Raw genomic sequence first — 11357 nt, forward strand, 5'->3', positions numbered from 1 at the left:
CGGGCCGGCCGCCGCGTCCCCGCCCCCGGCGCCACCGCCCCGCGCCCTCCCGGCGCCCGCCCCGCGCCGGCCTCCTTCCTGTGGGAAGTGCGGCTCGGGTCGCGTCCCCCGCCCGCGGCTCGGCCGGCAGCGGCCTGCGCGGGCCGCCGGCGGGCGCCTACCTCGCCACCAGTACGTCTTGGACAGGTCGTGCCAGGTCTGGTGCCGGGTGTGGTGCGTGCCGCCCGGGCCCAGGTGCGCCGCCTCGATGAGGTCGCGGCGCCGCTCGGGCTGCAGCACCACCTCGAGCTCCGCGAAGGTCCTGCGGTGCCGCCGCCGCCGCTGGTAGTACAGGGTCCCGCCGCGCACCACGTAGCAGGCGGCCGCCTTGCGGATCTTGCGCTTGACATTGCCCTCGGTGCCCGGCGCGTACGGCTCGCGCTCGTTCGTCAGGTAGCGCAGGATGGCCCGGTAGCTCTCCTCGCTTGACATCGCTGGCGGCGGCTCCCTGAGGGCGTCTGTCAGCCGCGGGGGAGGACAGCGCGCCGGGCCCGGGCGGGTGCGACAGCGGCTGCGGCCCGGCCGGGAGGAACGGCTGTGTCTGCTCTGGGTGCTCCCCGACGGCGCCCGCAGCGCGCAGGGAGAACCGACGACTCGGTAACCAGGGGGAACTGCACTTCGCCAGCGCGCGGGCTCCGCTGGCGACTGACAAAATGGCTGCTGCACCACCGGAAGTGACGCGAATCAGGGCAGTGGGTGAGGGGACCGAGCCCTGATTGGAGCGCGCTGGCTCTCCGGCCTGATGAAGCCGGCCGAGTGACGTCAGGACTGCGGGCGGACATTTTGGAAGCGGGTAGGCCCTTCCTGCGAGATCGAAGCGGCTTTGAGCGGACATCTTAAGTCCTGGCAGTTTCCCCTTTTATTTTTCCCTTCTTTCCCACGCTCTCAGCACGTGTAGGAACTGGTAGGCAGTTGTGATCCCCTCGGAGATACCCCAGGTGTAAAGGAGTCTGGTTTTTTTCCGCCTACCTCGGAGACAGCCCACAACGTGAAAGCATCACGTTTTGAGGCTCCTAATAACATATTTTATGGACCCAAGAGCAAAGACTGCCCCATTCACATGGAAATATAGCTTCCAGTTAAGCGTTATGAAATCTAAGTTCTTGGGTGATAGTTCTAGTTTCTAAGCTTCAACTGCTGGCTCCAAACTACGCTGGGAATAGTCGAGATTTTTCTGGAATGATCAGTTTATATAGTGACGACTTTCTACATATGAAGGCAATCATGTTGGCAAGGAGTGGCTAGCACTATTTTCTTACAGCTTCATTTGCATATATCTTTGCATAAGCTTGGGGAGTTTTTTCCATTTTATACCCAACATAAAGGCCCAGGCGACTTGAACTGCATTTTCCAACGTGCGGTGTGGGTCCTATTTCAGATTTTTAGCTGGTAGGTCGGGGCGGGGGCCCTGGTCACCCCGCCCTGGGTTAAATCTATAGCGCAGACAAGAGCCAAAAGCAACTGGGGTCGGGCTGTCCTCTCCCAGCCCTGCAGTCTGCAGTCGCCGGGTGAGGCTCCTTGACCCCTTAGAGACAGGTGAATGCAGTTGGCTCAAACCCGATGCAACCAAGTCTCCGCGGTACTTGCGGGTGGGGGTGCAGGAATTTCTAGATGGCCTGGATACTTAGGGCAGCATCCGTGAAAGATTCCGACTATACAGTGAGCCCCCAGGCTCAGAGGAAGGACGGAAGTGCCAGGCCTGGGATTTACTTAGGATCACTCATTCTGCAGTCTGAGACTACAGCTGGGGAAGGGATGAGGAAATAAAGGCAGAGCTGTTTGCACCCCTTCCCCCGGGGGTGGGGCACCCTGAGATGTCCAAATCCACCCTCCAAGGGCTATGTCCTGGGCCAGCACCCCCGCTCTTCCGCTGTGAAATTGGCTCCCTTTAAAACTGAATTTAATATAAAAGGTAAATAGATTTAAGTAAAATTCTAAGTAAGGAAGTTCTGGCGGTGGTATAGAAGAGCTAAATTAAAGGCAATTACCTTGCACCCAATTCAGTTTCTACTAAAACACAACCCATGAGAGCACTAAGAAGCCCACCAATACTTACTCGGATTTGCCCCTGTGCCAAGAGACATGTCTTATAGGTGGCCCAATTGCCTTCCTGAGAAAAGCTAAACTTGCTGTCCTATGATAACAGGTATTCAGTGTTTTCTAGCTGTTTCTGGGCTGCAGGCTACCCAGGACTCAAGGGTAGTCAGAATTGACACTTCCACTTTATTAAGACATTTAGATCAGAAAAGTAGTGCTTTAAGGGGACAGCTTCTTCTGTGTGCAAAAATTAGAATCCGTAGCTCTGCCATTTAAGTTGGGTATTATGATTTTTTTAAGCTTTCCCTCTTCACACGTAAATTTTCCCTGTAATTTCATAAAGAAAACACTTACCACAATAAAGTTTGTTTCAAGCAAAATCTATCTTATATATTATCAGTGTATCCTGCATATTTCTTATATTGATTTTACACCTCTTTTTAGTTTCCAAGTGCCCCAAAGGGACTGTTTTATTGATGTTATCTCCACCACTTAGACCAACGCCTGAAAGAGTAATCATTAATCCCATCACCTTGGATAGAATGGAGGGCAGTGATAGCTAATTTCACCATCACCCAGTATTCCTATGTGTGAGCACGTTTCTCAAGAGGATGTGACTTGTTCCTTGGTGCACCCTTGCAGCTTGGCACAGGCATGGTACATAATATCTACTTTTTTTTAGAAGCACAAAGTCTATTCTTAACAAATTATTACTATTTTCCTTATCACATTTTATATACGTATCTCTCAACATCAGCAGGCCAGTCAATTTTGCAGCTTTAACCATGGCTGTCAAACTCCCAGTTCAACAAACTACTTTGGGAATTTGTAAGTAGACTCAAGAAATTGTGCTCTACATATAAGCTTATTTTCTGAAGGTGCAAGCAGATTAACACAGCTGCTAGTTTTAAGCACTTTTAACTCAGCTGTCAGCTAATTTATGAATTAAGACACCAGTGAACAAAAGGCAAACTCAATATAAATCTGTGTTTATCATGGAAAAGGGTAATTTAACAGGAAAATAATTCATTAAAAAGGTTTGCTTTCTGCAGACATAAGTGATAGAAAAAAGTGCATCTTTTAGCAGTCAAGCTAGACTAAATAATCTGTGCAACATGCTAGTACTTAAAGCCATGGAACCAAAAAAGTTTTGCACCTCAGCTAAGCAAACCTGGCATTTAACCATGTACATCTTATTCACGTCATTTTCTTAACGTCTCTCCAACTAAAAAGCTTACATTAAGAGGCATTATTCCTAAGAAAGGAACTTTTGCAAAATGCCTAGCTCTCTTAAATTCTTAACTAGTTCAGCTATTACCATGTAGGCCCAACATGCCTCTATTTTTGAGAGTAAAAAACCCATCACAACCTAGTTATAGTTAGATCTTTATTTAGAAATCTGATCTGCCAACTTAGCGTTTTCCACCAACTCGGGGAGCAGAAACTTTCACAGGTTTCACAATCTTTTGCTTAGGTGCTGCCTTTGTGGGAGCCTGTAAAAAGATAACATGTTATGTGGCATTATTCCACGCAACTTTGTTAATCACCCCTCTCATGTCCAGATTCTGTACGTAGCCTAGACCTGCTGTCCTAATTAACTGCATTCCATTCACTTCTTAAGAACCCCCCAAAAGTTAAAAGTCCACCTTTACATGAAATATAAATGAGAAACAAAGATAGTGTCACAGATTGGAGAAGTAAGGAGATACAACTAAATGCCAACGTGAGATCCTGAACTGTATCCTAAGAACAGAAAAAGGACATTGTTTTTATTAGTCGTATAAGAGCAATATTAATTTTCTGAATTAATATTTTTGAAAATCTGACTATTGTTATCTAAATTGATAACATTGAGAAAAGCTGGGTAAACTATGAACTATTATTGAAAAATTTTCTGTAAATCTAGAAAACAAAAGTTACCTTTATTTTCTGTTTTCCCAATTTCTGTCCAGCACTAACAGACTTATTTGGCTCTGGCACAGAGACCTCTATGGAGATCTCAATCACTCACCCAGAAACCAGTTATGAACATTATTTCCATTACAGCCTTGCACTAAATTCCTTAAAAACTTGAAACTTTCATTCACTACAAGTGGGATTAAAAATAAATTTTCCCATTGTTTTAAATAAGAAATCCAAGACAATCCCACAATTACCTTAGCTGCAGCCATTGCTGTCTTTTTAGATGCTTGCTTAGCCTTTTTTGCTTCCTTGGCAGCCCTGTGGGGTTAAAAAATAACTTAAAGCACTTTACTCCTTAAGGGTACAGCCTATAAACAAAAGAGCTAGAGTGTTTGGGGAAAGTAGAATTATCATATTCCTTCCCCATCTCCAATAATTTATAGGATAAAGCCAAAGGGTTTCTTAATAAATGTTATTAACCACCAAGTCGGTTTAACATATATTAGAAATTGTATAGTAGATTTAATTGCATACAGAATTTCAACAAATCATTTAGATTATATTATAAACTTATGTATTATTAAACCTAAATATTTACGATTGACAATCCCTATATAGATGCAAGTATCAAAAACACAAAACATAACATCAGGTTGGATTCCTGTGCTTGTAAACCCAAACATAACCTAAAATCCATCCCAACAGCTGAAATGCTCATAATGAAGGCTTCCTCACCTGATAGCTTGTTCTCGCTGAGCCTTCCTAACTTCAGGTTTCTGATTCCTCTTGGCCATTATATCAGCAAGAGATGCACCAGTGATGGCCCTCTGGAATTTGACTGCACGGCGGGTTCTTTTCTTCTGAATTTCTTCCTACAAAACAAATAGATGGGGAGCACACTTGTAAACCTTGCTTCATGAATTTTGGGGAGACATTAAGTCTTTAAGGCAGGGGAAATGAAGTCTTTTAAGATTTGTATTTGTCTTACTCTCTTGGGCTGTGATGATAAAATACCAGAGTAGCTGATAATCAACAGAACTTATTTCTCTGTTCTGGAGGCTGGAAGTCACAGTACCAGCATGGTCAGGTGAGAACCCTTTTCCCATCGTAGCGAAATCATCACATGTCAAAAGGGTGCAAGAGAGCTCCATCTCTGGCCTTTTTTACTAGGGCATTAATCCCATTCACAAGGGGTCTGCCCTACGACTGCCATCACCTCCCAAAGGTCCCACACCTCCTAACACCACCACCTTGGGGGTAAGGTTTCAACATTAATTTTGGGGGAACACATTCAGACCATACCAATATTCAACCAAAATAATTCATGCAATTATTTGAAATGAAATAAAATATATTATAAAAATATATCTATATATAAAATACCACAAATGCTGCAGATAAGTGTCCCAATTATGGAGTGGTTAAACCATAGTAGAAATCCTGGCGTTTTTTTGCTAAGGGAAGATTCACCCTGAGCTAACATCCGTGCCAATCTTGCCAGCACAGCATGGCCGCTAATAGAGTGGCATAGGTCTGCACCCAGGAACCAAACTCGGGCCACCAAAGCAGACTGCACTGAACTTAACCACTAGGCCACCAGGGCTGGCCCCTGGCCATTTTTTATGCTATAAAAACATAAAAAGTTTAACTAAGGAAACTGTATAGTATTTTAAAAGTGATTTTAATAAGACTGTTTACATTCAAAGAATTTACTTTTGGGAAAGAATTATGAAACATCAATCCACCTATTTTGTTTTCATAAAGTACTGTCACTGGGGGAATTAGTCAAGTTAGAAAATGATTTACAGGACTGACCCCGTGGCCGAGTGGTTAAGTTCGCCTGCTCCACTTCGGCGGCCCAGGGTTTCACTGGTTGGATCCTGGGTGCAGACACGGCATGGATCAAGCCATGCTGAGGCGCCATCCCACACAGCACAACCAGGGGCACTCACAGCTAGAATATACAACTATGTCCTGGGGGGCTTTGGGGAGAAGAAGAAGATTGGCAACAGATGTTAGCTCAGGTGCCAATCTTTACCAAAAAAAAAAAGATGTATGACAGGTTAGAGAATGTCCAGGAATCAAGACGCAACAACTTAAACATTTGTTGCAGATTCTATATCGGACACCTAGACCACAGTGCTTCATGATAAATGAGATCCTGCAGTGCACCTCCAAGTCCAAGAAAAATAAAACTATACTTGAAGAACTGTTCATCAAGGCAGTGATATGCCAAACATCTTACATTTTTAAAAACAATATATAGAGAAAACAGGTCACATTTGTGGTTAACTAAAGCGCTGGTTTTACACTTTTTACCAAGATGAAATCTCACTGTAGAAAATGCCAATATTTACCTGTTTATATTTCTCATCTCAAATCCATTTAAAAAATACTGTTCTTATTGGGGTAACGAACATGTAACACGAAGTTGACCATTTTAAAGCATCTTTAAGTGTATAATTCAGTGGCATTAACTACATTCACAATGTTGTGCAACCACCACCACCACCGTCCATCTCCAGAACTTTTTCAGTATCCCAAACGCACTCTCTATACCTATTAAATATTAGCTCCCCATTCCACCCTCCCCCAGCCCCTGGTAACCTCTACTTTGTCTTTATGAATTTGCCTACTCTAGGTACCTCATAGAAATGGAATCATACAATATTTGTCCTTTTCTGTCTAGCTTATTTCACTTAGCATGACATCTTCAAGGTTCATCCCTGCTGGCTGGTCGTCAGCTTTTTAAAGCCGGATGATATTCCACTGTATGTATGTACCACATTTTGTTATCCATCCACTGATGGGACATTAGGATTGTTCTCACCTCTTGGCTATTGTGAGTAACAGTACTATGAACATCAGTGTACAACTTATCTGTGTGAGTCCCTGCTCATAATTCTCTTGGATCCATACCTAGAAGTGGAATTGCTAAATCATAGGATGATTATTCTACTTAACTTTTTGAGACACCAAACCATTTTCCACTGTGCCTGCCCCATCTTACATGCAGAAACGCACAAGGATTCCAATTTCTCCGCATCCTCACCGATACCCATAGTCCCCCTCCCTTTGATAATGGCCACCCTAATGGGTATGTCAAATCCACTTTTAAATTACATTAAATTTCTCCCTCCTCTAAACATGGACAATGCTTAGTAACGTCTTTCACCCAGGAGATGCTCCATAAATATTCCAAGCTTCCCGAACAGTAATCCTACTGCCACGGCACTCAAACCTTTCCTCAAAAATCTCCTTCACCAAAAGAGCACTTCAAAAAACACACGCAGTCCTCCTGACAGCAAGCTAGGACGCTGGCAGACTCCACTGATAGCTACGTTAGGACTACTCCTATAACGTTATGATCAAAACCGTAAAAACTAGTTTCCACCCGCTGTGATGCCTTCAACACCTCCCCGGTGCCCGAGAACCCGAGTGCACTTAACGTCATGTGTGACTCCGGCAACGGCACGCTTTCCAATGTCGACTGCGCATTTACTCTGGCCTAAGCCGTCTAAGGAAACCGCCTCCATCAATCATGTCCCTGCCCTGCTCGATCGATGCCTTACGTCTAACAGCACTTCCACATCCCGTCTCATTTAATCACAACCTTACAGACCAGCAACTGACGCTCCCAAGTCCAACAACTTGAGAGGCAGCCCCTCAACACCAGAGCGCGGGTCACTCACCGACTGTCCCTTTTTGTGCTTCCTTCTGTAGAGCACAGTCCAGTTGATCTGCCGGGGATTCCTCTTGGAAAGGAACGCCGACTCGCATTTTGCGTTAAGAAACTGGAAAACCTGTGGTGACAAGTTCAAAGCAGTTACTCACTCACGATACAAAGCAGAAGAGGCTGAACTTGAAGCCCTGAGCGAATCTATATCCTAGTCCTCTCCTCTCCTTTCACGAAACTGAGGCCACAGAGACCAAAGGTCTGTGTGACCACCTGGCAGGTAAGGGGGTGGCGCCGCGAAGGCCCCTGCGCCTGGTCCTGCCTCCGCTCGAGATCGGGCAGGCGGACGGAAGCTCGGACCGCGGGGGGTCCTGGGAGGCGTCTCGCTCCTGTCCCTCCCGTGATGCTTGGGCCCATACAACAGCCGGCCACGTCGGGGGCCCCCTCCCGTACCCCGAGACATCACAGTCACGCTCATTTCCGACCTGACTCACAGGGCAAGGCTCAAGAACGGTTCGCCTAAAGGCTGCCGATCCTCACAAGCACTGCACGCAGGGCCCCGAGGCAGGCCTCTCGGGGATAAGGCCCACGCGGCAAACGAACCCGCCTACACGAAGCGGACCGCTCCTCCCCGTCAGCAGCACGAGCTGCGTGCAGCCGACGCGGCCTCTCACCTTCCCGTCGGTCCTGGCGTAGCGCCTCCCGTGTCCCGGGTAGATCTTGTAGCCGCTGAAGCTGCACAACTCGACCCTGTAACGAAAAGCGAAAGCCCATTAAGGAGGGTGTCCACGGCAAGGAGACGCCATGCCCGGGACGCCCGAAAGGCGCTGCGCCCGAAGATGGAGGCGGATGGGATCCAGGGCTCCGGCTTACTTCATGGCTGCGGCCGCCGAGGAAGAGGAAAGATGGCGAAGAGAAGGAGAGGATCATGGGAAGGCGCCTTATAGGGTCGGGGCACTCTCCTCCCCCAACGCCCTTCGCTGACCCCGGCGCTCGGCGATGGCGTCACTCTCTCCCGCGACTGATCTGGGCTTTCGCCGCGGTCGTCGTTCTCGGGAGGAACTCGCGGGGAGAGGCGGAGGCTCCGGGGCGAGAGGGCGGTGGCGGTCACACAGGCGGCGGCTGCCGGTGTCGCAGTCCTGCTCTCTCCTGCGGCGGCACGTCCTGCAGCCGCGGTCCCGCTGCAGGGGTCGTGAACCCTCCCTCTTGTAGGTTAGTGACCCACAGACCAGTCCCCGCAGGTGGAACTTTAAGTCACATTTTGCCTTCGGTGTTGGCCCATTATCTCTACCTACAGAGCTAAATTTTAATAGTTTCACCATTTTCAGAAAAGTAATGACATCTGAACTGTCTCCCAGGCCGTGCGAATCGAAATGTGCGTGATGGCGCTTTGTATTAATAATAATTAACATTCATTGGGTGTTGTTTGTGCCAAAGCATTTACCGCATTAGTTCTTTCAGTTTACAAAACCCCTATTAAGTAAGCGCCAAGGCACGGCTGCCGGTCGGGGAAGAGCAGGGGGCAGGGCTGCCGCCTGTCGCAGTCCGGGGCCGGCGGGTGCGCGGAGAGGGGCGAAGCCCCCGCCTGGAGGCCTGGAAAAAGGAGCGTCTCCGCAGCCGTTCTGTGTTGCTAGATACTTCGGCATATGATGGGGAGTGGCAGGAGCTAGTCCTTGATTGTGTGGGAGGCTGGAGTACTGGACTAGGAAACGGAACTGTAAGGATTGATTTATGCCATCCATATAAGCAGCGCACCCTAAAAAGGTTCTGCACTAGGTTGTTGAAGAGACCTGGGAAACCCAACGAGGGGGCTGACTAAAGTCAGGAAGGCTGTACCGTTATGCTGGAACCCATCTCAAGAATGCGTTAACAGCGATCTGCAGGGAAGTGAAAAGGAAAGCAAGGAGTTGGAATTTGACAGCTTGGCCAATTCTCTGCTGACAATACCTAGTGCACTGGAACACACTGTCTAAATAGGCCACGGGCAGGTGGATGCCTCAGGCTTCTGTGCCTTGATGAACTTATCAACTCCGACATTCCTCCAACTCTCTTTGTTTTAAATCACTGCTAATTGAACATGTTTGATCATTAAACAAAAAAAACCTTTCTGGAATAATCCTGGCTTCTACAAGCTCAGAGGCACAGCTGGATGTGAGTAGAGGGTGGAGCCAAGATTTACCTGCAGGAATTTAGTGCTGCTTGCTCCACAGAACCCCAGCGTTTATAGTCCCTTCCCAAGGGTTTTAGAAAGATTTTTTTCTATTGGTTTTCAAAATTATGTTTGGCCTAACTAGCTCTGTGGAGGGAAAGCGGGAAAGTGGGTTTCAGGGATATCAGCTCTTTTCCGCTTTCCCAGAGGGCATTCTGAGCTGGCATTTCAGGGTTATTTGTAACACACTACATGTGTCACACCTTAAATTATGCTCAACCAGTTTTAGAATAAGAAGAAATTATACAGAAACCCCCAAAAGCATCTTATATAATGTCATAAGGCACAGTTTCCAACACCATCCCATAAATTTTTGCTGACTTTATCATTACGTTCTCTTTTATAGGCACAAAGCTCAGCTGCATTCCATTTTCTTTTATTTGTGGAGCAATACGGAACCAAGGTTGGTGCTCTTCTCAGCCTCTGTATACCTCCTGAGAACAGAACATTCTTCACCTTTTATACATACTCACCTGCTGTATTAGTTTCCTGTGGTTGTTGTGACAAATTATTGCATTTCCATTAAAACATTGGACATGTATTCCCTTTCAGTTCTGGAGGCCAGAAGTCTGAAATCATAATCACTTGGCTGAAAGCAAGGTATCGGTACTCCCTCCAGAGGTCTGGGGCAGAACATTTTCCCTACTTTTCCAGTTCCCACCCAGATAAGCCCTCTTGAATTCCTAATGCATAGAAACTGTGAGAGCATAAATGTTTGCTGTTTTAAACTACTATGTTTTGGCAATACTTTGTTAACATAGCAATAGATAATAAGGAGGTGAGGAAATTGCAAAGATGGGGACTTAGTGAATAGTGGTATCATTTGTGAAAAGAGGACAGATAAGAGGAAGGAGCTTTTTTGTGGGGGAAAGGGTCAGTTTTGGGAAGACTGAGTTCAAGATACCCATAGGACATTGAGGTGGAGCTGTGGAGTGGGAAGTTAAACAAGTTCAAAGGAGCGTTTGGAATGGGATGTATTTTAGGAGTGATGGACCTATAGGTGATGGTAGAATGTTTGTGGTGACGTCACCTAGTGTCACAGGTTGGCTTCTCTAGAAGTACTTACTGAGACTGAATTTAGGGTGCAAGATATTTATTAGGGATCAAGTCCTGTGAAAGGAAGAGTGAGAAAGCAGTATTAGGCAGAAGAAGTTAAATCCATCACTGGCCCAGCTAAACCTGTCAACCCTGCAGGAGCTGTGGAACAATTATTGTCTGTCAGAGTATCCTGTGTTGGGCCAAATGATCACTCCTCTTTATACTCCCACTTTGCTTAGTCACCAGATATGGGTTGCTCTAGAGAGGTCACGACCTAAGTGGGATGGTTCTCAGTAGCTGAGCCAGACCCTGCTGACAGCTGGAGGATGCTGCTGACCACAATGCCCATTGTTGGGCAGCATCCCTTGCTTGAAGAGGGATCTAGCTAGTGCATCTCTGTGTTTACCACCCCTAGAAAGAGTAACTAGTGTGAGCCAGCCAAAAAGAATCAGAGAA

The 11357-nt window shown here is 46.9% G+C and overlaps 2 protein-coding genes across 2 annotated transcripts in view; both read right to left on the bottom strand.

Moving 5' to 3' along the window:
• The window catches only part of ZBTB11 (zinc finger and BTB domain containing 11), a 29930-nt gene extending 26619 nt beyond the window's left edge, over positions 1–3311 (bottom strand). The window contains exon 1 of the mRNA XM_046659400.1: positions 162–3311. Coding sequence (XP_046515356.1) covers positions 162–471 — 310 coding nt within the window. The 5' untranslated portion in view covers positions 472–3311. The remainder of the gene's footprint in view (positions 1–161) is intronic.
• Positions 3312–3449: 138 nt separating this feature from the next.
• On the bottom strand, positions 3450–8665 carry RPL24 (ribosomal protein L24). Its single transcript, XM_046659404.1, has 6 exons — positions 8528–8665; positions 8329–8404; positions 7671–7781; positions 4714–4850; positions 4233–4296; positions 3450–3569 (listed from the first exon to the last, which is right to left on the bottom strand). Exons 1-6 carry the CDS (start codon positions 8530–8532, stop codon positions 3489–3491), a joined length of 474 nt encoding a protein of 157 aa, XP_046515360.1. The 5' UTR covers positions 8533–8665; the 3' UTR covers positions 3450–3488.
• Positions 8666–11357: the final 2692 nt, after the last annotated feature.

The sequence above is a fragment of the Equus quagga genome, chromosome 4, assembly GCF_021613505.1.
Source record: "Equus quagga isolate Etosha38 chromosome 4, UCLA_HA_Equagga_1.0, whole genome shotgun sequence".
NCBI lineage: Eukaryota > Metazoa > Chordata > Mammalia > Perissodactyla > Equidae > Equus > Equus quagga.

What these genes read in the sequence shown, in the direction of transcription:
- RPL24 (XM_046659404.1), bottom strand. An exon ending in AGCACAAAAAGGGACAGTCG is followed by an intron (nt 4,851 to 7,670) that starts GTGAGTGACCCG and finishes TTTGTTTTGTAG; the next exon opens with GAAGAAATTCAGAAGAAAAG. An exon ending in CAGCAATGGCTGCAGCTAAG is followed by an intron (nt 3,570 to 4,232) that starts GTAATTGTGGGA and finishes ATCTTTTTACAG; the next exon opens with GCTCCCACAAAGGCAGCACC.